Below are 26796 nucleotides of genomic sequence, written 5' to 3'. Positions count from 1 at the left end.
CCACTCTTCAGTGCCTCTTTCCTCAAGTAGCCTGCAGCTGTTTGAGCCACAGAAAGAGCGAGCGTACCATTCTATTTCTTCTCCCGTTTTAGAGCTCAGTCTGTGATTTCTTTTGTATAACACTGTAAATGCTGTACAATTAAAGGGATAGTTCACCCAAAAATGAAAATTCTGTGACCATTTACTCACCCTCAAGTTGTTCCAAACCTGTACAAATGTCTTTGTTCTGTTGATCACAAAGAACGATATTTGGAAGAATGTTAGCGATTTTTTAGTTCTGGGGCACCATTGACTACCATAGAAGAAAAAACTTATTGTACATTTTTTTGTTCTACTGAACACTAAAGAAGATATTTGGAAGAATGTAGGAAAGAAAATAGTTCTGGGGCACCTTTTTTACAACCATTGTAATTTTTCCTACTATGGTAGTCAATGGTGCCCCAGAACTGAAAATTTCTAACATTCTTCCAAATATTTTCCTTTGTGTTCAGCATAACTTATACAGGTTTGGAACAACTTGAGGGTACGTAAATGATGACTGAATTTTCATTTTTGGGTGAACTGTCCCTATAAATGCGTAGCATCACGCTTTAATCTTAAAAGACGACTGAGTCATGCAGTTCTCATTTTTGATAGAGAATTCTTTTAACTATGAAAGGCTGTCTTTGAACAAGCTTATATTGTCCAAAAATGCTGTCTAGACCGCTAACTCACTAGGTTGTGAGACATAGCCAGAGAGAAAGAGAGCGCAATGAGTGTTGTATTTCACTGTGTCTGAAATATGACCACAGTAAAGGTTGCTATCTGGTCTACAGCCCTCCTGCGTATTATCTCTGGCCCGTCACAGGTTGACTAATGACGGCGTGAAGCTCCTGATAGCTGGGCGACCTGGCAAGACTGCGGCCCCCCAGTGGCGAGCAAAGAAGCCTGCATGTTATCTTCAACCAAAAACCTCCCTGCTCTTTGTTATTTATCCCAGTGCATTGAAATAAAGGGCGGTGGGGGCTGAGAAGAATGTATAACACCTCCCCTAGTATAGAGCCAGACTCTTTCCTGCGGATGGCGCAACCGGCAGCCCACCCTGAAAATAACTTGCTTGTTATGTTCTCCATCGCTGGGCTATTTCAGGGTTATTGTGTGCGAAGTTTAGTCATCGGTGCCTAGATTAATTAGACTGCTTATAGTCGTGTGAGTTGAGGAGGCAGGAAGGGTGTGTTGGAGATTTCCTGTCACCTTTGGTTTTACTCGGAGCACAAGAAAAGCTGTGGTTTTGTCGAATCGATGCGTATTTATAGCTTGAAACGCTAAGCAAATGTTTTAAGTGGCGGCGACGGCCTGATTTAGAAAGATTTTTGAGCATGCTCTCACATTAATATGACTATTATTATGTCTGGCCTTTTGATAGTTTTTATTTTTTTCTGTTGTGGTTTTGATGTTATGTAAGGCTTAAATGGACAGGATGTGGGCTGGCTCTCATCTCTTTTTGTGGTTGCTTTGTGTGCGAGAGTGTCACAATCGTTGCCTTCATGTCAAATCATATTTGTGAACTTATCACTGACTGTAATTTTATACTCCCCTCCATTTTGCTCATAGCGGGTCGGCCACGGCAAAAGGCCAAGCACACTGATTTCATAAGACCCCCGTGTGTTTGAATCATAGAGCTAAATGTTAGGCATTCTTGGTATTTGAAGACTGCCAGTTCTCTGAATGCCTGTGTGTGCGTTTGTGTTGGACACGCTTAGTGTGTTTTGTGTGGAGTGGCCTGACACCATCTGTTTGTACATGCTTCAATGATCTTAACCAGTTTTACAGCTTTTAACAATTATGATTTAAGCAGGAAGTGCGCACGTTACAATAGCCTTTTCAGCTTTATTCCATTCTCCCCTCTCTCTATTACAATGGCGTACTGTCGAGAGAAAGAAAGAGAGAGCAAAACCAGCGTGCTGGAACAATTTTTGACAGAAAAGAAGCCTGTTGTTTCGGTAGAGCGGGCGGCTGGTGACTTGGTAGCGCTCGCCTCCCCCTCTCACCCCTCCTCCACTCGCCCCTCGCTATCCTCCCCCTTCCGTCCCTCCCTCGTCTGCCCTGTTGCCTAGCAACGGAGGGCCGGAGCAATCGTAGCAGAGGCAGAGCAATTCAGGGAGCAGATTGGTGGATGATTTATTAGTCGCGCTCAGAAAGCAGTGAGCCCAGGCAGCTGAAATGGAGCCTTAAAGTGGAGCCGACATGCGGAGTGGAGCGAGCGCGAACCAGACGTCCGCGCACGTAGCCGCCTGCCCGCAGTGCACTGTAAATATTACAGTAGCGGAAACATAATTAGGGTGACATAATCAGGCCGCTCTGGCAGGTGTCATTGATTTTTGTCCTGCCGGTTGGGTTTGCAGACCTCAGATGATGAAGGCAGGCTATGATCCCGTCGCAAGTTAATGTGTTAAACAAAATGCGCGGGTGTGGACCTTGGATCTGTGGTCATTGGGCTGAAGATTCATTAACACATCATCTGTGTAAGAGGAAGTTTGTTCTATGCGGTCTTGTGTTGACTGGTGGTTGTTGTCACCCTTGACCCACAATGCCATGTGCCCTTTGGTGGAAACATGCGTGCTTTCTATGACTATTTTCTGATTTTGTACAAGGTCCAATTTGTCTTTTTAAGTACTGCACAAGATAAGACAATAAAAAAACATTAAGTAAAATATTTGTAATATTTAGAAAGGGAGATGTCTAATTCAATACTAACAGTGTGGTCACATGTCTATTTTAAGACCATCTTACACTCGTTTTGCACATTGCACCACCTACTGGTTAATCATCCGCCTCTTTATCAAAGCAGATGAAACGTGCCATCTGGGGTAGGTTTTTCCAATGCCTTCTAGTTATGTTCAAGCATCTTGACCCATCTGATGTTTTCATTTACAAATGCCTCATGGAAGTGATCATCTAGTCTCAATTTGCACAACTCGGGTTTTCATTATGCTCAAACATCTCATTACAAGTTTTAGGAGCGCTTTGAGGCACAGATTTTGTAAGAAGAAACGAGTAATACTCGCTGCCTGCCTCACCACAGATTGTTCTTTTAAATGCCATGTGTAGACAGTTCCCGGTTACATAACCGTTGCATACAGTAACAGTCCGAGAAGTTGGCTGAGACGGCTGGAGGAACTCCATGCCTGGTTTTCAAGACGACTCGTGTCATTTAACCATCCTCCACAAAGATCGCCCCTGCTTTCCTCAGCTCGCTGTCTCCCTGGTGTGGACGTTTGCAGTTTACGGTTTCATTAAATGTATTCATGGTGCAGTTCCCTTGTAAAAGCCCCTAGGTGGGAGGGGAATTGATGTCGAACTAATGAGAAGCACAGTCTTGTGTGTGGTACACTCGCGCGCACATACAGATGCATGTGTGACGTTCCGCCATGCAGCGCTGAGCTCCACTCCAGGTTTTCTAGCCGACCGCAGACCAGAGGCTCTCTAGCAGAAAGATCACATGTAAAGCCTTCCCCTTTGTAGTGGAGGAGCAGAGAGTGACAAGCTATCTCTTGCTCGTAAAAAACACGACGTACCTTTGGAGACTTTGTGGATTTGCACCTCATTTTTTTGTACAACCTACGAGTGGACGTAGAGGTTTTGATCGTGTGCCGTTGGTTCGCTGGGTTTTAAAACAGTTTGCTGTTGAGGTGCGTTGAGTGAGATTACTGTGGAGCGGGGCTCGCGCTGGAACAAGAAAGTAAATCTGCTGCTTGTCTGCTTCGCTGGTTATGAATGTTTCTGCCTTTTTATTGCTCACAGTCTGTGGCTCTTAAAGGAAGAGAAAAGCAGTCGAGCTACACAGACTCCTTTTGTATTACAGCGGTCTGTGTAAACGCATTTTATTTCAGGAGTTAACTCTTTGCTTTGGGTTGTAAAAGTTATTTTCTCATGTTTTTAATCGGTGAAGGGTTTGTTTGATAATTGTACATGTTTGTTGTTCGAAAAAAGCAATCATTTACAGATTGATAAACTTGATTTATGTGAACATTGTTAGCTTAAGTTGTTTGTTTGCATTACTGTACGTAAGAAAAGGGTTATGTAATTCTCGTACTTTGCACAGGAATGAGGCAGTTGTTTGAAGTGCAAGAGTGCGATTGTTGTGATTCTTTGTAACTTGCTGAAGTTTTAGCTTTGAACTTGATTGTTGTACGACCCTCATATGCATGTCATTAAACTTTCACTAAAATATCAGACGAGCTGCCATTGCGTTTAATCTTGGCTTCTATTCCTGCTTTTGTTGTCATTTCCTGTCATTTTGTCAGCGTAAAAAACTGTGCTGTTGCTTAGGAGTGTAACCAACCCGAGCAGAGATTTTCAGATTAAAATCAAAACATTGTTTTCTTATGGTTGTATATTATGTGTACTGTAGTCTTTCATGCATACACATTGTCACAGTGTAATGTCTGTTAAAAAAAAATTGTGTTTTGTTTTCCAACAGAAACGGTTCATAAAGGGTTTAAGGCAGTACGGAAAGAACTTTTTCAGGATTCGGAAAGAATTGCTCCCTAATAAAGAGACGGTAAGTCATTTTTTGCTCTTTAAAATATTTGTGTTGGTTTTTTACTGGGACACTTAAAAAAGGTTATTCATTTTTAACTGTGGTCTGTATTGAGGCAGAAGTTGCATTTCAGTGGTTTTGAAAATGGGGAAGGTATAGAAGGGTTTAAAAGCCATAGCTCACATGTGGACTTGAGTGCATGAATATTAGATTTAACTAAGCATGTTAGGTGCTTGGATTAGGGCCCCGAGACATGATGTGTTTAGTCAAAACAGAGCCATGACTGTTTATATAACATTATGCAGATTTTGCAATACAGCTACACACCAGATTACCAAATGTTTAGGCACAAGAATAACAAACTTTGTTATTGTATAAACAATAGTGTTTTAGAAAATAAACTTACAATTTATGTAACTAAACCTATTTTAAGCTTTAAATTAAATCTGAATTTTTGTTAACCTATTTTTAATGCAACTGCACATTTTTTGTCAATTTAAAAGTTATATCTGCAATGTGTTTTTTGCTCAATTTTTCACATTTACTGAGCACATTTATATTTAAATGCTTATATTTTATTTAAAATTCTTGTTTGCATTTTAAAATATCATTTTAATTGTACTTCTTGTTTGCATGTTAAAATGTAATTTTAATTGTACTTCTTTATTTTTTGAGTTGTCAGAACTTTGGTTCTGAGTAAATAGCCATTTTACACACAGCTGAGCACAAGCTTAACAGGAATCTAGAGGACAATTACTCCATTAAGTGAAAAGAAATCTCAGATATTTCTTAAGGCTATAATACACTACAAGACTTGCTCAGATTTTGCCCAGATTTTCAGTCTGTACTTGTTGCAGAAAGTCTGTGCCAGTCTGCAGATTTGATCAGTTAGTGTGTTTCTATCTGAAACCTTCAAAAACTCTGCAAGTGTATGATGTCTAGTTTAAAAAAAATCTGTCCAGATTTTAAGTCTTCTAGTGTATAAGAATTCTCTATTCAAATTACCATATTACTGTATTTTATTGCTTTTTGTTTTTGACATCCTGTGCTTTTTCACCTCTTTAGTACTTATAAATGTGTATGTTTTTAATAAATGTTTTTTATTGCCTAATACTGGAAAAGAGCTAGTAGTCTGCTTTTAATACCTCTTCACACTGTAACAAAAGCTGAAAATTACGCAAAACCTCTTAACAACAAATCTGTTATTTTAATGTTTTTATTTAACATGCTTGTGTTATGCCTTGCATACCAGTCATGGTTTTAAACAATGTTGTGTCAGAGGTCAGATGTTAGCTTTGCTGTGCTCTGTCAGATAAACTCAAACACAAGCTCTGGTTAAAAGGTTGGTTATGAAGTGTGTGTTTTATGGTGTGTTTACCACACTCAATGATTAGTCAATAAAGAAAATAAAGAAGCTGTGGTAAGATCTGTCAGCCTTAATTTACAGCAGCACTTAATAGTTTTTTTGACCGTTCATGCTGCACGGCACATATTCTGCCTACCACCAGCTTCAACTTTTAAATAACTACATTTTAATTATTAGTACTGTATGACCCTGTACGTGAAATAACAAAGAGGAATTCAGGACAAATAATCATTAACTCTGTAGTGTGTACACACCCAAATACCTGTTTGACAAGTGGAGCGTTTCCCTTTAGTCTTCAAATGTTACTTGTTGGTTTTATTTGTTCAGAGTCCTTGTTTTATAATTTTTTTTACTGTAGATAAATCCTGTACGCATATGTTTTTGCACAGTTGCAAGGTCCTGTTTTATTGTAGGCTATATTTAAGGAATAACATTTGTTCTATTATTTCAATAAATTATTTTCATTATTTTTCTGTAACATTCTAAAATGTATTCTGTTATCCTGAATAGCCGGTTAGGCCGAGATTTTAGAATAATGTGTGTATTTATAAGCAAGCCAAAAATCAAAAGTAACCATTTTGCCTATTTGGATTAGTAAATATGCATCCATTCATGTAAGTTTACAGACTGCCCTCTAAATATTGGACAGAAAGAGGAAAGACAGAAGCACGGCAGTTTTGCTGAAGGACATGATTGATGGGTTATTTTAATATACACTATGAAAAGTGAGTGTTCTCATGTAACTAAAAAGCCCCACTTTTGTGCTGGAAGCCGGCTCTCCGTGCAAGTCAATGCCCTAAGGACAGCTTGATTTATTTTTCTGCAAGCCTTCTGCGCTCTTTCTTGTTTGGAGTGCTAGATTTTGTAACTGGGAGAACAAGGAGTTTTTGATATTTCATTCCGTTTTCATTTTAACTCGAAAACCTGAACGCTTTCCTGTGCATTTTATCCAGGGTCGTGCTCTCTTTGATATGTCAGGCGAGTTAAGTTACCGTGTTGTTTTTTTAAACTCTCCGGCTCATGGCCAGAGCTGTGGAGTGTGATACAGTGCAGCTTTCTGCCTCTCCCTATTTTTTCTCCTCAGCTCTTATTAGCAGAGTTTCTCATAAAGAGCCAGTGCCAAGGCTATGAACCCACTGCTGTGCAAACACACCAGGCCTGACTAGCTCTCTGGAATCCTTTATATGAAGGCAAATAAAAGAGGAAGCTGGGGAAGTGGGTGTGTCGTCTTACTGTCTGTGCTGTTTTTGCTGCCACAATTTCCTCCACTTGTAAGACAGTGTCATGGAATCATTTGTTGCAAGTTCCCAATTAAAGTCAACAGATTGCAGATAACAGTGTTTACCTTTTTACGGCTTTACGGTTCTGTCTATGTGTTGTTCTGGAATGATTCTCTCTAGATGACTGTAAAAGTAGTGAAATCTTGTTTAGCGGTGATGTGTTTCGGTTTGTAACTTGCAAATAAAACCAAGATCACATGTAATCACATTTGAGCTAGAAAAACCTTATCATAAACCTGACATGTTGATCAGGTCTTGTATCATCATGAAGTGTTTATTTTGTGATAATGATGACTGACTATCCTGCTTATCACATGGCTAATCACTGCAAAAAAATGTTTTTTTTAATTAAAAATTAAGTTTCATACAAGATGCTAAGAAAGCCGTTCACTTACATAGTTTAGAAGTCGTAAAAAAAAGAAATTAGATTGAAGTATTCCAAAGTGCTATGTAATTTAAAAAAAGATAATTTTGTGAGTGATTCCAGGTGCTTTTCATATTAAAAAGGTGCATTGGGCAGATGCTGGTGTATTTGAATGTGTTAACAATATTCAGATGCGGTCTGTGGCTTTAACCATTTGGAAATTTGCCTCTGTCTTTTAATGCCAGGTAGACCCCCAGTTTCAGGGGGTGGCAGACTTGCTGGTCCCGCTCCAAAGCTTGATTGTGAAGTTGCACCTGCAGGAAGAACGCAACAGAGATGAAAATAAAATGTTTAAAGAGAAGCCTGTACTGCAGGGAGAGATTTACAGAGGGCATTTTCCGTTACGTTGGAAAAACAGCCGTTACTATAAAGCAGCCATGCCGTAATCCAGCTGTATCGCCGGTGTTGCGGGGAGGTGAAGATCCAATTGTGTGAGGAGGCAGTTCTAGCCCTCGGGCCCTGTAATTTTCAAGCTAAGATGGCCAAGATGATAGAAATGTTCTCTGCACAACCTTGTAGCAGATGTTTGCCCTGGTGCGATCTGTATAAATGTCAAATTGAATTCAATGCAAAGACATTAGCCCCGCAGCCAGTGCCCGAGAGAAGCACTAGTGTGATCAGATGTATTCGGGGCCGGGCACTAATTAAAATGGCCAAAACTGGCGGCGTACTCACTTTCCTGCAGCTGTCCAAGCTTGATAAAATAGTCTGCTTGTTTTGGTAAATGATGTTGTTTATGGAAATATCGGAAATGTTGCCCATTCCTAGCCTTTTTTTACGGTTTAGACTCCCATTCAATCGGCTGTGCAAATAAACAAACGATAATATATTAACGTTGTGTATTTGTGTGCATAGAAGACCGTGCGTGGTGTTCTCTGTATTTTGGGTCTGGCTGTCTGAACAAAGCTGTAGCTGTACAGCTTGATCTTTCGGATTAAAGAGATCGACCCCATCAAAAAGCCTCGCTGCGGCATTCGTTCGCCTCCAACGGCTAAAAGCGCTTACAGCGGGGAAACACAACTGCTGATTCCTCTGCTTGTGCCTTGTTGACCTGCGAGAGCACGGCTCGTTCTTTCTTTTACCACAGAAAGCAGCGGCGCAGCAGGGATCTGCTGTCTATTTAACATCCTTTTACACTCTGCTCCATCAGCCAAGGCCATTGTAGCGCACATATTTCTCTCCCATTTGCTTGATTTAACCACAAGGTTGGCCAATTGTGTTGAATGGTGGCAGATTTTGTAGCGTGGTACTTGGCTTTGTTGACTTTGGGGCAAGGTTACGGTAATAGATGTCTGCTTTCAATGTGATTTAAATGGCTTGCATGATACAGCATTTAGTTTGACTGTCGATAAGAATTGAAGTTGGTGTAAAAGTCATCATAAAGACAGTTTAAATAATAGATAGGTATTGAATGAAATATCTCCAATCTTGTAGTTTGTAATGGTTTTATTTTTCATTTCTAGTGCCGTTGCATATGCTTGTAGTATGATAGGTATTTAACAGTTCTTGTAGAAGTTGCGACTTTAATGTAATAGGTCACCCAAAAATTAAAATGGTTCCTCCCACCCTGCATGTACACATGAACCGTTGCTCCCATGAAAGCACACCGGCCAACTCCTCTAATCAATGTTTACAGCTGCACATTGCATGTTTGCACCTACTGACCAAATGTTCTTGTGTTTAAAACATTGTTTAACCAAGCAAACGCTCTTGAGATTTCTTCAGGCAGGGTTGATTCGTCCATTTCTGTCTTCCATTTTCTGTCTCGCTCTCTCTCTCTCCCCCTCGCTGCCCTCCCTTGCATTCTCTGCCGCTATCCTTCCCCTATATTTGCCAGCTACAGCCTTAACCATTTGGCTCGCTGTCAAAGCAGAGGCCTTTTGTGGCTTCGTCACAAATCTGCCAGGAAAAACAGAAACCATCTGTTCAAGTCCAGGCCTGAGTGTGGATGAGTGTATAAATACAGGAGTTTAGGCCTTGCACCCGTCCTACACAGAGACACACGACTAGAAAGTCCAGATAAGACTTTCTCCCTGTTGGTCCACCGTAGTTTCATCCTAATTGCAATAAAAAGAAGCTAAATCTGTTGGAAATTACACAGCCATGTACATCCACGCCCACATTACTTAGCGTTGACGGGTTCTCGAGGCGTGGAAAAGCATTTTCCTGTGCCACGATAAGAGGTAAGCCCCTTCCTTGTCAGATAATCCACCCTCCAGAAATAAACTGCAGATGGAAGCAAACTGAAACGTCTCATAATTCCAAGTTTACGTTGTTGGTATCTCTTGTTCCCTGGCACACGCTCTTCTTTTCTGCTTAGAGATTCAGGGCTAATGGAGGAAATTCCACACACGCGTGGAGCTTTACGCATTTATCATGGCTCTAGGGGGACAAGCTATTTGTGAAAATGTATGCGTTTTAGTTAAGAGTATTTTTATGTGGTACAAAAACAAAAAGTGGGAGCGTTTATCACATAAAATGACGGAAACGCAGCCTAGCTTCCAACATAAATCATGTGTGTTTGTTTTCTAATTTGCCTTTCATTTTTTTATTAGCAGAATGTCTTGCATTTATAGCACAAAGGGAACGGGAAATAAAAGACTTATCCGTTTAGTATACTACAAAATACAATTTGAAAATCTGACGTTTTAAAGCCTGAAAGGTTTTGAGCAAAATCGTTGTTTTGCTTACAACAAATCTACCTTGACACACAAACCCCGGCTTTGTTATTCATGCTGTCAGTCTTAGCATTTGACTCGCTATGTGCATCCAGCTTCACAGACCTCCTCAGAAAACAGGAACTCATGGGACACATTTCCTCCCCCACATGTCATCTTTTATTTTGCTTCACAGTAGGACATCTCCCTATATAAAAGACTAATAGCATCTTCAGTGCCTGTCCTACGTTTCCGTGCAGCACCTTGAAACATATTGCTTTTTTTTTTTATCTGCCGCGTACAAACCATTCTCATCAAAAAGAATGGGCAGCGCTGGAACGGGTGAGGGATGAAGAACTTAGCGCAGCCCCTCCACGCTTCTAATCAAATCATATTTCCTCCACCATCTCCTCTCCCCGAGCCTGAAAGGGGATTTTTCTATAGCTCTCCCTCACCCAGTTATCGCCCGAAGAAAATTTGTCATCATAGATGATCCTCTCAAAACATTTCATCACTCTTTTGATCCTCGTTCCCTACTCCTCTACATACTGCACCAGCAGATTGCATTACACATCACCGCGCTATCGCCAGCCCGTGGATGTCGGCTCCTCCCAAACCTTGACACCTGTCTTGATAGCATGTGGACTAAATTACTTTTGAATGGCCACTGCAATTCTTTTCCCACGTTATTACGCGGAGAGCCTGAATGAAATTTTTGCCAGCCTTTCCTCCAGGATGTTTAAGAACTACGGAGTGCTCCAGCGAAATAGAGGGCTAAAATGACCTTTTCTTTTTATCTCCGGTAGGATTAAGTTGAGGTTTCATGCTTCAAAGCTCACATCAAATAGAGAGAGGGAAAATAAAAAGCATCGGGGCAACTATGAGGAAGGGAGGGGTGGGTGGGATACGGCGAACAGTCATTAGGCTGTAAAGAAAGCCAGCCTGCTGTCCTGCTGAATAGTTTTGATCTGCACATTTCAATTAAATTTCACATCAGGACGCCTGCCATCCTTGGTCTGCACCTGCGCCCTGGCCGACCCACCAACAGCCTTTCGCCATAACACAGTCCCCTCATCATATCACGTAAATAACCCACGGAAGCAGAGCTTGTTATTATTCTAAATATTTATCGCAAGTTATTTACTCTTACGTGTTTTCAAATAAGAGTAGATAACATGCTGCTTTTAAAGCAGGCCAAGAAACAGAGGTGGCTGGGAATCTTAAAGTTGAACGTAAGTGATTTGTCAGCCTTGTGTTCCTCATTTAGGAAGCGTTTCTACCACCCACAAGTAATTGATGTAATTGCGATAATTGATATTCTTTGTACGTGCGTCCATTGGGCCGCTTAAAGTGGAAGCTGCTTTTGTTGTGCTGCTGATCGGTAAATTCAACTCCGATGCATCTGGAAGCATTTAGTAAATTCTCCTTTAACCACAGCCCAAGTGTGCTTTTTGGTAATGCGTGCTATGTCTGTTTTCACTTTATTTTCTCTCCAATGATTAAATGAGCATATATAGCAATCCCAAAGATATTTTATAGCTTACAGTGGATTTAAATATTAAAGCGTAAAGCATTAAGGTTTGTATGCCTTCCAAAGCAAAGTGATGCTGTACCTTGATAGCTGGTGAATAAGTGGCAGGCAAAGCCTTTAAGAAGCTGTAAGTGCCAGACTTATCTCCTGCGTTTATCCATGTCCGACATGGTAGCTTAGCAGACCAGCTTGACTAGCTTTTCTTTCAAGCCCAAGTATTTCATATACTGTCATATATGCATGCATCTAAAACTAATGTATCTGGTATAAAATTATCTCGAACCATAAAACTGTCTATGAATAGTCTGATAGGATTCAAAGTACATGTGTCCCTGCCAAGAATAGTTTCTAGTGTTTGCCGTAAAGCTGTTAATGTGCTGGGTAGAGCAACATTTTAATGACCAATTGATGTCAAGAAAAACAGCCGAAGCTAAGAGAGAAAGCAATCAATACGCATTAAAGACACCCAAGCCCCATTTGGCCCAAGTGTAACAGACCCTGACAAACCCCATGACTGTCCTGTTCACTCAATCCCAGCACCATTAAAACATTAAAGCATGTTAAAAGCTCTGGCATTGACACGTAGACCTCTCCAGTGCAACCCCATGAAATGCATATCAAAAATACAGGCTAGAAACAAGAGGAACCGCTGCATAATTGCTTCCCCAGCAGACAACAGTTTTAAGGCATGTGTATTATTTTGAGCGTGGCCGGAAAGCGACAGTTAATTTGCGCAGGCTGCCTCAGCAAAGCGTCTTCTGATCCGTGATTGCATGTGTTAATGTTTCAGTAGGGTATTGATTTCCTGGCTGGCTTTTGTGCTCAGGATTTATATGCCGTACTCCCTGGCAAACGCGCCCTCTGAATGTTTGATTCAAGTTCAATTGACTCTTCTAGCGCAGGGGTTTGGTGCCATTTCACTCCCTATTTGTAGCGCCAAAGCTCTCCCTGACATGTTCTTTTGTTTCCATTCAAGCGTCTGCCACCCAGGCAGCCACCAATGTACTGATCCTAATATCCCAGCATTCAGAGAGCTTCTCCGCCTAATCCTGAGACCGACACGGCCGCAGCACAACAAGCTGGCGTGCTGGTAAACCCGGCATGGAGTTTTTGTCCGGGACTGTGCGCTCCTACGCCGAGTCATCTACCTCCCCGCTCGATCTCTATCTGTCATCAAAACTAAAACGGTTTCAACAGCCGGCTCTGAAAAACGTTCAGTGTAGCTGCCCTTATCTGTTTGACATTTGAAGTCTTATTTATTTAGTACGACTATCAAAACAATATTTTGTCATATACTATAGTTCAACGAATTGTATCATTAAATCAGATTAAACACCAAACATCTTTATACTTCTGTTACCCGAAGTCTGTTGGTCTTAAAAGATGTTCTCATGTTTCCTATCTCACAGGGGGAGTTGATCACCTTTTACTATTATTGGAAGAAAACCCCAGAGGCTGCGAGCTGCAGAGCCCACCGCAGGCACCGCAGACAGCCTGTCTTCCGTCGGATCAAGACCCGAACCGCCTCCACCCCCGTCAACACTCCCTCCCGCCCGCCTTCCAGCGAGTTCTGTAAGTGAAATCTGCCCTTTTTCCCCAAAGATAGTAAACAGACTCTCTCATGACTAAACATGACATCCCTGAAACTCCCAGGACTAATATGGCTTTCCAGAGCACATATCCCCCTCTGTGATTCTTCAAAGTAAACAGCTGAAATCTCATATGCGATAAGAGACAGAACAGATGAGGGATCAACCTAATTATGTGTACTGTACTTGTCTCCTCAAAGCACTACTGATAATGTATTAATAAGTGCAGTAGGCTTCTGTTATGTCTTACTGATATAGTTGTCTTACAGGCTGTAGATATGAAATGATGTTAAATTAATAACCAGTGTGTGTTTCTTATCCAGTGGACTTGAGTTCGGCCAGTGAAGATGACTTTGACAGTGAGGACAGCGAACAGGAACTGAAGGGCTACGCTTGCCGGCACTGTTTCACTACCAGTGAGTGTTTTTTTGCTTGCTTTTCAATCCAATGAAAATAAGTTTTGGAAATCAAAAGTCCATCCTATAGCTTTTGTAAGGATATAACTGTCATAATGATTTCTTATAGTCTGAAGCTATAAGAAAAATAATTGATGAATTGATGGCAGCTCAAGAGATTTTAAACGTGAGATCAGACGACCATTAAGACGCACCAAAATGTTACAATTTTTCTCTGAAATTGCTCTAGGGGCTTCCGTAGACTACCAGCCAGAATAAGAGGCATAATAATGAAACAAATACATTCATATAAAATAGGGAGCATGCACCCTTAGGGCTAGTTTAGATCATAAATATTAGTTTTTCTATGGTGCTTCAGATATTAACCTGTTAAAATAATATCATAAGACAGATGAAACCTGCAAGTGTTCTCCTTTAAAAAAAAAAGTATATCATATAGCAGGGGTCGGCAACAGGCGGCTCGTGGGTCAGCCAGCAATAATATCTGGCCCGCGCCAGCAGAGCATGTGAGAGGAGCGAGAGAGGAGCGAGAGCGGAGCGAGAGAGGAGCGGGGAACAGAGCGTTAATATTTCTCGCGGAGCGGAGAGCGCCTTGCTGAAAATTCCTCTCCGCTCGCTCAGCCCTCTTGGTGATTTACTTTTTTGCTGCTGGATTATTGTCCCATGTACACCGCATGAGCCTGAAGCCTGAATAATAGCGCAACAGCATGCACGTCAACTACAAACGCCTAGTCCATTTGCGGAGGTGCACGGGTGACAAGAGGTTTGATACAGGCTCATTTCAGTAAAAAAAAAATTATAACATTTACTGTATATTTATTTCTCTTAAGACACTGTCACTAAGAACTGAATAAACCTCCGGCCTCGGCCGACAAATGTGATCTCCGGAGGACGCATGCAGCCTTCGAAGACGCAGCTGCTTTGTCCAAGTTTCTAAAAGTACATTCTAAAATGCTCTAACAATTGAGGTTTGACGTTTTAAGACCGCATTTCCCCTTGTTTTGATCTATTTTTCTTTAGAGCCTGTTTCTTCTATTAACCCCAGTAATAATAAAGGTGTTCATATGCATTTCATCTTTTGTGCGTTTATTTTGAATGTTGCACTATGGCAGCTATATGTTCACGGAAATAAAGTAACGAAAATCAAATATACTTGATCAGTTATTATACAGTTATTTTAGGCACTCTTTAAATAAAAAATGACTAAAAATATTGGCTGTAATGTCACAGAATGTCGGACTGAAGCATAACTGCTCTTTTTCAGCCTACTATTAATATTTCGCTCACGGACCAAGCAAACGCTCTGCTCACGCTCACCGGTAAACCAAATCCTGTTCAGATCCCGCTCTGACATAAAATGTGTCTAGTAAGCCTAATTGTTTTCAGTTTATAATAAACTTCTTGAATAAATGTCTCAGTTCAAGTCAGTATAGTGCCATTTTCTCTCACCATCTAGCTAGTTTAAATGTTAACATCACATGACACGACATAATAGCGTACCCCAGCCACCCCCCCTCCCCCCCCGTGCGATTACGTCAAATACATTGAAATAGGCTGCGTTAAATAATTATTTGACTATAATAATATATAATTATATAATATCTATATTTTTAAAAGTAGGCTATTCTAGTTGCATTTTTCATCAATGAATTTCTTAAATTATCCTTTGACTATGTTCTGGCCCGCCATCTAGCGGCGAATGTTTTTTTGGCCCGATGCCAAACGTACTTGCCGACCCCTGTTAAATAGTGTAATAGACTATGCACGGTCGCTTACTCGTTTTGTCTCAGTACGCTCGGTTACATCCGGCTCACGTGGCTTCTATAGGGAACAATGACGTTTTCACTCAGGATGCACGCACATAGGACTACGGTCAATGACGTGAGTCAAATTATTCAAGCACTACATCATACATCGACAACCAAAAAGGGGAAAGGCTTCAGGCTTTCCGTTTCAAGCTACATTCACAAATATGATAAAAAACAAGTAAACTTTTGCACTTAATTGAGGCTTGATCACAGAGGCACTCAACAATACTCAGCTTGTAGTGCTGTCGGTTTGCTGAAATGTACACTTTTTTTAGTAAACATATCCTTATCACTTGATGACAAATCACCTCAGCCCTATGAGAGCGGAAGTGGCTTAGCTTACTGAGATTTTAACGGACGTATGTCATCACCCTGCATGCATCGAGTCTGTAGAATTATCCCCTCACAGTGTGAGAGAGCGCTACTGTTCATCCTGTCCCTCCACTAGCAGATGGACACCAGAGCATGTCATTTCTAATTTGATCCAGTCTGACAGAGTTACCCATTTGTTTTTTGCTTCATTAAATCCTCTGATCTGTTGGAAGCAGTTGGCATTCATATCAAACTCACTTCTGATGTTTTGTGAGCTTATTGTGTCCATGAAATGCGAGTTAAGGGCCCATGCTAGTCCTAGTTCACATACCGCTGTTACTGTAATGCTTAATAAGTTGAACTCAGCCGAACCTAAATCGTGTTTACAGCCTCCAAGGACTGGCACCACGGGGGTCGCGAGAACATCCTGCTGTGCACGGACTGCCGAATTCATTTTAAGAAGTACGGAGAACTGCCCCCCATCGAGAAGCCTGTAGACCCGCCGCCATTTATGTTTAAACCCGTCAAAGAGGAAGACGATGGACTCAGTGGGAAGCATAGCATGAGGACTCGACGGAACCGCGGCTCAGTAAGTCCAAACCACCAACATATTTAACCTTTTTTAGTTTTTGTAATCAGACGAAGTTAGTTTTGCACCGTTGGCCATTTGTTACATCAGAGGTTGTCTCGTTTGATTCAGATGTCAACGCTACGAAGTGGCCGCAAGAAGCAAACCTCCAGCCCGGATGGCAGAGCCTCACCGACCAATGAGGACCTGCGCTCCAGCGGGCGTACCTCACCTAGTGCAGCCAGCACATCCAGCACAGACAGCAAGACTGACTCCATGAAGAAACCCAGCAAGGTATGATTCATTTCAAAAGCCCTCACAACACATGTGCACAGACTAGAGCATCAAAGCGAACTTATATTTGACATTTTTTCATAACAGAAGATAAAGGAAGAGGCGCCGTCGCCTATGAAGAGTGCCAAACGTCAGAGAGAGAAAGGAGCATCTGACACTGAGGAGTCGGAGAGGGCGAGCGCAAAGAAATCTAAAACGCAGGTGAGCAGAGGATTGTGTTAAAACTTTTGGAAATCTTAAAACCTAGATCGTATTGCTGAGTAACATCTTGGAAAGATTTTGTTTTACATTTTGTGCTACCTTTACAATTCTGATATATGGTTTTGAAAAGAAAATAGATATAAAAAAAATTTTTGACAGTTTTTGTTTGGTTGTGACTAGGGTTGGGTATCATAAGAGATTTTCCGATTCCAGTTTTGCCTAATGATTCCTGGTGTTGATTCCGGTTCCATTTAAATTAACTGTTAATTTTTTTTACTATTTTTCCTTAATTGAATGGAGTGTTCCTGTAAGGTAGTAGGTACTGTTGAGTAATGCTAGTCCATCAATCACATGTGCTTCAACATTGATGTTTTTACACCATAACTATACACAGTAACATTATGCTTTTCGAGCAGGAATAAGCTGGTTGGCCAAATAGTCCCTTAAATGCTAAAACACTTGTTCATTTCCCTAAATTAATGAAATATTAAAATGTTAACTGTCATACTTGTAATCATGTATACATACACTCCATAAAGCCCATATTTGACAAATAATAATGCAGCCAGGAGATGGCGAGATACAATGAGTGCTGTCCACATTTTAGAAAAGAAAAGAAAAGAAAATGTTTTTCACTCTTGAAATGACCTGTACACAAAATAATCTAACCCTCATACTTGCATAACATTAGCAGTCTATTTATTTAGTGGTCCAGCCAGTATGTATAGCCTATTAATGACAAGATGTGACAAATATAATGTAATTTAGTGGCGAAGGGAGCTGATCGATGTACAGTCAGACAAAACAATGTGCACAGTTGTCAAAGTTGTGGGAAACGATGTGTTCAGCAGGTAAAGATGCGGCAAGACGCATCTGTGGAGTGTGTGTACAGTTATAGGAACCAAAGTGTTCGCATGTTAAAGACGCAACGCAACGAGTCATGGGAAACTATATGTTTAGTAATTAAAGCGGTGGCGCAGCGCAGTTTCTGTTTGGTTTGTGACAACCTTTACGGGAAACTGCGGTGCAAGGATTCTCACAGCGCTTGGCCACTCGTCGCACAGAACCGTTTTCGGGAACCGAAATGTATAAATTGCTCACGGTTCCGGTTCTTTTCAAAACCAACCATAGTTGTTACTGCCCCATTTATTCAGTGGTGATTAATTTCATGAATTAGGGAGTAGCGGTGTGTTTGTTCCGGAAGAACTCTTAAATATTAACCATCATTATTAAGGGTGCCTCCAAGTTTATTGACCTTCTCTCATTTCCCTCAGGAGCTGAGTCGGCCAAATTCACCCTCCGAGTGTGAAGGAGAAGGTGAGGGGGAGAGCTCTGATGGTCGCAGCGTGAATGACGATGGCAGCAGTGATCCTAAGGATATTGACCAGGACAACCGTAGCTCCTCCCCTAGCATTCCCAGCCCGCGTGATAACGAAAGCGACTCGGACTCCTCTGCACAGCAGCAGATCCTCCAGGGCCAACATCCTCCGGTCATCCAGTGTCAAACAGGAGCTCTACCCCCTGCCCCACCTTCATCAGCTGCAGCATCCACACCCCCCACCTCAGGTGCCCCTTCACAGCCATCCCCCTCAATCCCCCCCACCTCCTCCATGCCACCTCAGCAGATACCTCCAGCAGGTCCACTCGCCCTCATCCAGTCAGGGGTGCAGCGACTACCCTCGCCCCATTCCCCTCTGCAGGGCATGCCTCAGCCCCCACCCCCCTCTCAGTCTGGCCCTCAGTCCCTGCAACCTCCACTACACGGCCCCATGCTGCCCATGGGGCACCCTCTGCAGGCAGGGCCATTGCACATGCCTCACCCTCACGCTTTACCCCCTCAGCCATTCCCAATGGGTCAGTCTCAGGTGCCCCCTTCACCCCTTTCTGGTCAGACGCAGGCCTCCCCCTTGACGCAACAACGACCTCACACACCCCCATCCCAATCTCAGACCTCCTCACAGAGTGGCAACCAGCCTCCCAGAGAGCAGCCATTACCACCCGCGCCATTGCCAATGCCCCACATCAAACCACCGCCAACCACCCCTATCCCACAGATGCCAAACCCTCAATCACACAAGCATTCAAACCACCCTCCGTTCCCACAAATGCCTTCCAACCTACCCCCACCGCCAGCCTTAAAGCCCCTCAGCTCTCTATCCACGCACCACCCTCCGTCTGCCCATCCGCCTCCGCTTCAACTCATGTCACAAAACCAGCAACTCCAGCCACCGCCAGTGCAACCTCCAGTGCTCACCCAATCCCAAAACCTGCCGGCTACGGCAAGTCAGGTGCCCCCTCCGGCTCCTCCTCTTCCTTCCTCCTCGTCTCACTCGACGCCTTCTCAACCCCCTTTCCCTCCCCACCCCTTCATGCCAGGCAGCTCGCCCGTATTATCGCCCTCCACCGTTTCCTCTTCTGTGGCGAACTCTATGTCTACGCTGCAACAGCCACCACCATCCTCGATATCCATGCCTCTGCCTGCGTCGGTCAGCACGCCCTGCCCGGGACCCTCCACTGTTCCACCTGTACAAATTAAAGAGGAGCCTCTAGATGAGACGGAGGAACCGGAAAGTCCTCCACCTCCTCAGAGGAGTCCTTCACCTGCACCCACCATCGTCAACACTCCCAGTCACGCCAGCCAGTCAGCACGGTACGTTATGCAAGTCTGCACTGTTTCTTAAGCAGTTCGCCTTTAATCTGGTGAAGCCAAGGAGACTACTGAGTTTGCTTAGCATACAAAGTAATCTCAGCTTCATCTCTGCCTCTCTGCAGTCATCAAGCGTACAGAACAGGGCATAGATTAATGACTGCATCATAACGGCGAAAGCCTCCATCAAAACCGAGCTCGTCATTGTAGAGCTGTTGTGGCCTCGTCTCACACTTGCTTGCAGTGAATAGCAATAAGCTCACTAATGCACAAAGGGAGCAGCTCATTATGGCACTGGCGAATAAAATGACTGATCGAGTGGCTTTACCGTAGAATAAACAAGAGCACATGCCAGAGGTTATTTATTTTTTACAAAGTAATTGCATTGTCTTTTGAACAGCCTGCGGGAGGATTTCTACACAAGTTGGGCAGGGTTACATTAAAAATCCCAAATGACTGGGTGCGTTTTTCCCCTAGTTTCCGGGTCCAATCGGCATGATCCCCGCAAGGGCCCCCGAAAGTGTGGGCCCTTAGAATCGTCCTAACCTCACCCCCTTATGGCGCCCCTGGTTACAATTATTCTCAAACTGTCTGTAGAGGTGTAGTAACAATCTCTCCGTCCATCTTGTTTACAGATTCAACAAGCATCTGGACAGAGGATACAACACATGTGCCAGAACAGACTTCTACTTCACACCTCTTGCCTCATCGAAACTGGCAAAGAAAAGAGAGGAGGCATTGGAGAAAGCCAAGAGGGAGGTTGAGCAAAAAGCACGCGAGGAAAAAGAGAAAGAACGGGAGAAGGAAAGAGAGAGGGAGCGGGAACGAGAAAAGGAAGCAGAGAGATCTGCTGTAAGTTTTGGTTTGGTTATTTTTTTTACTGTTTTGTCATCCGTTTTTTGCATTATTCTAAACATCCACTTTGTCCACGCAGAAAGCATCCAGTTCTTCCCATGAGGGTCGCATGGGAGATCCTCAGATGGCAGGATCGGCTCACATGCGGACATCCTTCGATCCACCTCCCACCACCATCGCCACTGTGCCCCCGTACATCGGCCCTGACACACCCGCTCTGCACACGCTACGGGAATACGCCCGGCCCCACGTTATGTCCCCCACCAACCGCAACCATCCCTTCTTCGTTTCGCTCAATCCCACAGACCCCCTCCTTGCCTACCACATGCCAGGCCTGTATAACGATCCCGGCATGCGCGAGCGAGAGATGCGTGAGAGGGAGATCCGCGAGAGGGAGCTGAGGATGGAGAGGATGAAGCCAGGCTTCGAGGTCAAACCTCCAGAATTAGACGGCCTGCATCCTTCCGCCAACCCAATGGAGCACTTTGCCCGGCACGGGCCTATTGGTATCCCTCACATGGCTGGCCCTCACCCGTTCGCCTCCTTCCACCCGGGCCTGAACCCTCTGGAGAGAGAGCGTCTGGCTTTGTCTGGGCCGCAGTTACGGCCAGAGATGGCCTACCCTGATAGGCTGGCCGAGAGGCTACACGTTGAAAGAATGGCTTCTGTGGCTAATGACCACATACAGCGGCTGCAGATGTACAACGTGACACCGCACCACCATCAGCACTCGCACATCCATTCACACCTCCATCTGCACCAACAGGACCCACTGCACCAAGGTGAGGAAACCCTCACTCTGTACTATGTTGTATGCTGATTATTACTGTTTAAAAAAAATGTAATGCATGAACCTTGATGTTCATTTTGAACGTCAATGCTCTTAATAATAATTATTTGTGTTTCAATATAATATTGACTGTGAACCATTACAAAAAGCTGCTGACACGGAGTAGGTGGTGGTGAATGCCTTGTGTGTCCTCCAGGTTCTGGGCCACATCCCTTAGACCAGCTGGCAGCTGGACCGCACCTCGCCCGGTTTCCGTACCCGCCTGGAGCCATCCCCAACCCCCTGCTCGGACAGAATCCACATGAACACGAGATGCTACGGCACCCTGTGTTCGGTAAGACTGCGTCATGTACATTTATGACACGTCAATCTTGCTAGCGCTTTGTTCAGCCAATAACAGACCAAACTTTGTGTTGTGTTTGCTAGGTGCTCCATACCCCAGAGAGCTACCACCACCAATGTCAGCGGCACACCAGCTGCAGGCCATGCACGCGCAGTCTGCAGAGTTACAGAGATTGGCCATGGAGCAGCAGTGGCTACACGGTCATCACCACATGCACGGGGGACCTCTGCCAGGACAGGAGGACTATTACAGGTCAGTCTATATTGCATGATGTGAAGTCTTAGCCATTGCTTGTGTCCACAATGAAAGATCGTGCTATGACACAATCACCAATTAGAATATATTCATGAAAAACTATTTTCTGTTCTGTTTCAGTCGGTTGAAGAAAGAGAGCGACAAACAGCTGTGATCAGCCGAGGACTCCCAGAGTTCAGCAGGACACAGGAGGTCATAGAAGAACAGTCACACACAGGAACTCACATGTCCTTGGAACATTTTAAGTTTGACGAAGCGACAAGGATTGTCCGAGGAACCTTTTTCTGTTGTCAGCTTTCTTCACTATTACGGACCGTTTTTGTTAGGACATTGACTGTTTTTGCGACGGGGGCGGGGGGTTATATATCGTTCAAGTAGTAACAGCGTCCACAGGACCGATCGTGACTTTCCTGCATGAACATACTCTGAGAATCTTCCCTGATGTTTCTGTAGGTGCTAGAATACCAGATACTTTGTCACTGTGCTAAACGGGCGAAAAAAGGAACAGATCAGCTGGGCCATTATATCTGAAAAGTGCTATCTTAAATTCAACGTTTATTTTAATACATTGTAGGAAGTTTTCATAATGTTAAGAGAAGCTGCAGCATGGCGTTTTTTCGAGTCTGTAAATAGTATATAAATATATATATACATATAATTATTACTATTATTATTATAATTATTATTAGGTGTGGATTCCTAACCAAGTTGGTAGACCTCCGATATAATAATTCCTGAAGTGTCATCCCTTGTTTCAGAGGGGAAGGAGGTGGCACTAGTAGAGCAGGTAACCATGTCAGATGGTTCAGTCCATTAAACCGGGGATGTTGGGAGAATGGTACCGGACACCTCTAAAAGGCCAATGCTCAAATGAAGCCTGTTTTTGTTTTGTTTGATTTGGTTTTTGTATATTGACAGTCTGCAACTCAAACATTCATGACCGTGTTTTTCCTTTAATGGCTGAACGCAGAAGACTCAAAACACTTGAAGCGGAGAAGGGGGAAGAGTTGTGTAGCCTTGACCATTTGGAAAAAGAGTATTGCACTGAATAACCTCAAAGACGTTTTATGTTTTTAAACTCTAATTGGCTTTTTTATATGAGCAAGTGCATTTTAAAAGTCTGTCATTTTGATTTTTGTGTACCAAAGCGAAATGCAACGGTTGTATAAGTGAAGTTCATAATCCAGCTACTCCCACGGTTGTAGTATTACACATTGCAAAACCGATTGTACTGTTTTAAGTAACAACATATGACATCTTGATGCTCTTTTTTCTGTTTCATGTTTAGCTTTACACATTGAACTGTTGTTTAAGGGTGCTGGTAAAGATAGCAATTCCCCCACATATCCACTTTGTGTTCCTAAACTCCTCTTGCAAGCTGCTCACACAATCATTTTCCAGATCTACTGTACAAATTCATCAAACCATTCTCACTGTGAAGCCTGGGGGAAAATGGTGACCGAGAAATGTAGAGCTTGGATTCGAGTCTGTACCTGAGTGTGCATGTGTTCACAGTAGTGAAGACAATTATCTGAGCTTCTCTCTCTGCCTTCCTGAGACTGCATTACCCGTGATGCATGAGGCCTCTTTAGTTTCTCTCCATCATGTTGAGGCTGGTAGATAGCACTCATTGACTGTTACATGCAGTATTTGTTGTTTTTTAAGATTCATCACAATAACTATTATTTCAGTTTTACAAAATCATTTTATTCCAGTAAGATTGTTGCTGGAATTTGGGCCTTTTTGAGCATACAGTTCAAAGTAAAGCGAAAGCTCACAGTATCATTTTTTGTCCTTGTGGTTTTAAAAAAGCCATTCTGCATCCTTGAACCCTAAAGATATTTTAACAGTATTTACCCAAAACTGATCATCACTTTCTGTAATTGGACTGTCGTCTTTTTTTCTGTCTCAGTGTATACAGCATTTTTCTTTGTTTTAAACATTTTCTTCTTTCGTCCCTCTTGTGTCTTAAACCTTTGATGTTGAGTGTTGTCAATGGTTTAGCTTCTTGTTTCAAAGCGGCAATAGCAGAATGTTCATTCTGACTGCTAAGATTTATATATACTGGTATCTTGAAGCTTATTGTATATATTAGTAGTCGCCATGGGATGACACAGTGTAAACAAAAAGTAGAGATAATTGAGGCAAATTGTGAGTCCTGTGTTCTCCCCATTTGAGTATTTTGTAATTTTTTTGAAAATTTTGTGGAATTAAAATAAAACTAAGTTGCACCACATGGAAACTTGATTTCTAGTTAATATCACACTTTTTGTTATATGACATGGAAAAAGTAAATGTTCATGCTGACAAAAAAAATGTTTCAAGTCTTTTATTTTGTCTTTGGGTTGAATGAAATCATCCTTATAAATGCAGCAGGTTTATAAGAGTGATCGTAAAAAATATACTCACAATAACATTAGTGTTAAACTTGCAGTACATGGCTCTAAAGCTATAATGATGTCCATTTTATTAGCACGAGTCATTCCAAGAGAAAGTCCACAAGCACCAATAAATGGAAGAACACAAAGCAATTCTCATATTGTACATAGTGTCTTTATCTTTAACTCAACCCATAAACCGCACAAAGTTAACAGATGTGTTATTGCATTTCTTAACACTCAAAACATTTTCTTACTCCACCTTGTAATTCACCAGAGCAAAGAGATGCTTAAAGGTGCAGTGAACTAGCCGTTTTTATTGTTTTATACTATTGTCTAGTGTCTACTTATGACGTTCGCGTGGTTTTTACATTCAAAAACATCTAAATCAATAAGTAATGGGCCATTTTCTACCCTGGTTTTGAGGCCGGCTGGAGAAACGCTCGGTTTTTAAGGGCGGGCCGCATAGAAGACTTGGAAGTAAACGCCCACCGCTGTGATTGGATAGCAGCTTGCGTAGTTGACTTAGTTGGAGTTGGTTAGACACGTAACGTAACGTGATTTTACTCAAATTTACGGACTTATTTCCCAGATGTGATGGCAAGGCTTTGTGTATAGTTTGTATAGCATGTAGTTGTATGGTGTTTAGTGATATATGACCGTACATCTCAAATGTTATAGTTTTCATGATAAATAAACAAACTGTAGACTCCCGGCCAAAATGACCCAGAAATTATATCAAAACACTTCAAAACAGCCTCCATTATTCGCAAACGGTGGATAAACCCTTGAAAAATGATATATGAGCCCGTCAAATCAGAGATCCCGATTACAATTATTACAAATCACTAGAGGTCCCCAGGTAACACTATCAGGGCATATCAAGCGATCTCTAACAAAGCAATAGTGACGCATAGTACAAAAATGTTTTACTCGCATAAGATTGTTGCGCCATTCCTATCGGATCCAATATTGAATATCGGATCCAATATAGCACTGCTTTTTAATTTTAGTCTCTCCGCAAAGACTTCTTCAAGGAATCCGCGTTGGAAGTGAAGCGAACAAACGCTCAATGTTTTCCCCACGTGAGCTGGAACGTCTTTAAAAATGAACTTCTCCCATGCATTCCTACTGTCGGAATCCGAAGGAAGGTTATGCAGCGACTGTGTTCTTCCACAAGCAGGCACTGCACGATCTTTAATGGCATGATGCTTACACTCGCTCTATCTAGTTCCATGCAGCTTGTGTTCAGTGCTGTCATGCGCGAACCAGTGGGCAGGGCTCGAGAAGTAGGCGTTGATATTCTTCTGTGGAGGCGGTGTTCAACCCAGGACCTGCCGTTCGCTGAGCCTCGTGTCAATAACAGTTGTTATTTCAGTAACAAGGGCGTTTTCAGGTCTGACACTTACAGGATGTTCGCTTGAATACGATTCGCTCTTATATAACAAAAGCTCGGGTTAAAATTGTGGTCCTAGTTCACTGCACCTTTAAATGTCGTCTTCTTTTGCATATACATTTTCAAAATTTGCTTGCATACAGCAAAAAAACAGTTTGACTCATGATTTCTAAACTAACTGATCTAAAATACAGATACATTTAAAAAGAAGTCAGGATTATTTGGCAGCTGCACTAAATGGCAAATTTACATTGCAGTTGTGTATTGTTTTAATTTGACATACCTGAGAATATTAAAGCTACTCTCATCCCTAGACATCACCGGGCTTCATTGTTTTAAATTGCAAAAAAATATATATATATATTGCACACTGCCATTACTTCTGTAGTGTCCTTTTGAAAATCTGAAGTGAAAAGTCATTTCTATGTGATGTGAAAACTTGGAAGACCTTCCTCATCCAAGAGGAGACCGAAACAGTAATGATGTTTCTCTCACATGGGTTGCCCAGTGTTCTCTGTTGAGGCCAGTGTGCAGTCAGTGAGTATTATTAGGCAGCTGTTGTGTAAGTCTCTGTGTGGACGGCAGGACTGCTCCCCTCTGTTTAATGATATCCCACTCTTGCATTCCTGTCATAACAGATCTCTATTCCCTCATCTGCTCTACGGGACTAGATTCACATTTGGCCAGCCCTGTGCATTACACACCCACTTTCTCTCTCTCTCTCTCTCTCTCTCTCTCTCTCTCTCTCTTCACCCCTCCCCTCTTCATTCTAGTCATCATCTTTTTTTCTGACGTTCTCTGTCTCTTCGCTGGATTACATTGTTATTCTCTGAGATATATGAAATCTTCTTTTCACGCTTATCCCCTCTGGCAGGTGTCCAGAGACTGAAATATTTGCTTTGTGATAGTGTTGGTAATAACTTAAGCTTCTTTGGGCCACCTACAGTCTCAAATGTACATTATAAACGTTACCATCTTATGTGTCTAGGAGTGTACTTTTGTAAAACATCACGGGAATGCCAATATTTTTGGTTACTTTATTATTTAAGTAAAGCAGTTTTTAATATTGTCAATCCCAGTATCATGTACCAGTATTATACCAAGGAACATCATTTTAATCATATCTTTTTCAAAGCTTTTCATTTTTTGGTGTTAAACTTTTTT

General features: G+C 42.4%; 1 protein-coding gene across 7 annotated transcripts in view; it reads left to right on the top strand.

Moving 5' to 3' along the window:
- rerea (arginine-glutamic acid dipeptide (RE) repeats a) overlaps positions 1–23640 on the top strand; it is a 152342-nt gene extending 128702 nt beyond the window's left edge. For 5 of the 7 annotated variants that reach the window (XM_057363528.1, XM_057363526.1, XM_057363525.1 and 2 more), the window contains 12 exons: positions 4463–4543; positions 13190–13352; positions 13693–13785; positions 16295–16494; positions 16606–16767; positions 16855–16968; positions 18243–19618; positions 20251–20467; positions 20550–21252; positions 21427–21594; positions 21687–21855; positions 21979–23640. In XM_057363528.1, the coding sequence (XP_057219511.1) occupies positions 4463–4543; positions 13190–13352; positions 13693–13785; positions 16295–16494; positions 16606–16767; positions 16855–16968; positions 18243–19618; positions 20251–20467; positions 20550–21252; positions 21427–21594; positions 21687–21855; positions 21979–22012 (3480 nt within the window). In that variant the 3' untranslated portion in view covers positions 22013–23640. The remainder of the gene's footprint in view (positions 1–4462; positions 4544–13189; positions 13353–13692; positions 13786–16294; positions 16495–16605; positions 16768–16854; positions 16969–18242; positions 19619–20250; positions 20468–20549; positions 21253–21426; positions 21595–21686; positions 21856–21978) is intronic. The other 2 variants (XM_057363529.1, XM_057363531.1) reach the window with 1 other exon arrangement.
- Positions 23641–26796: the final 3156 nt, after the last annotated feature.

The sequence above is a fragment of the Triplophysa rosa genome, linkage group LG21 (assembly GCF_024868665.1).
Source record: "Triplophysa rosa linkage group LG21, Trosa_1v2, whole genome shotgun sequence".
Taxonomy (NCBI): Eukaryota; Metazoa; Chordata; class Actinopteri; order Cypriniformes; family Nemacheilidae; genus Triplophysa; species Triplophysa rosa.
Note: the sequence above shows the minus strand (reverse complement) of the source record. Positions and strands in the feature narration are given on the sequence as shown.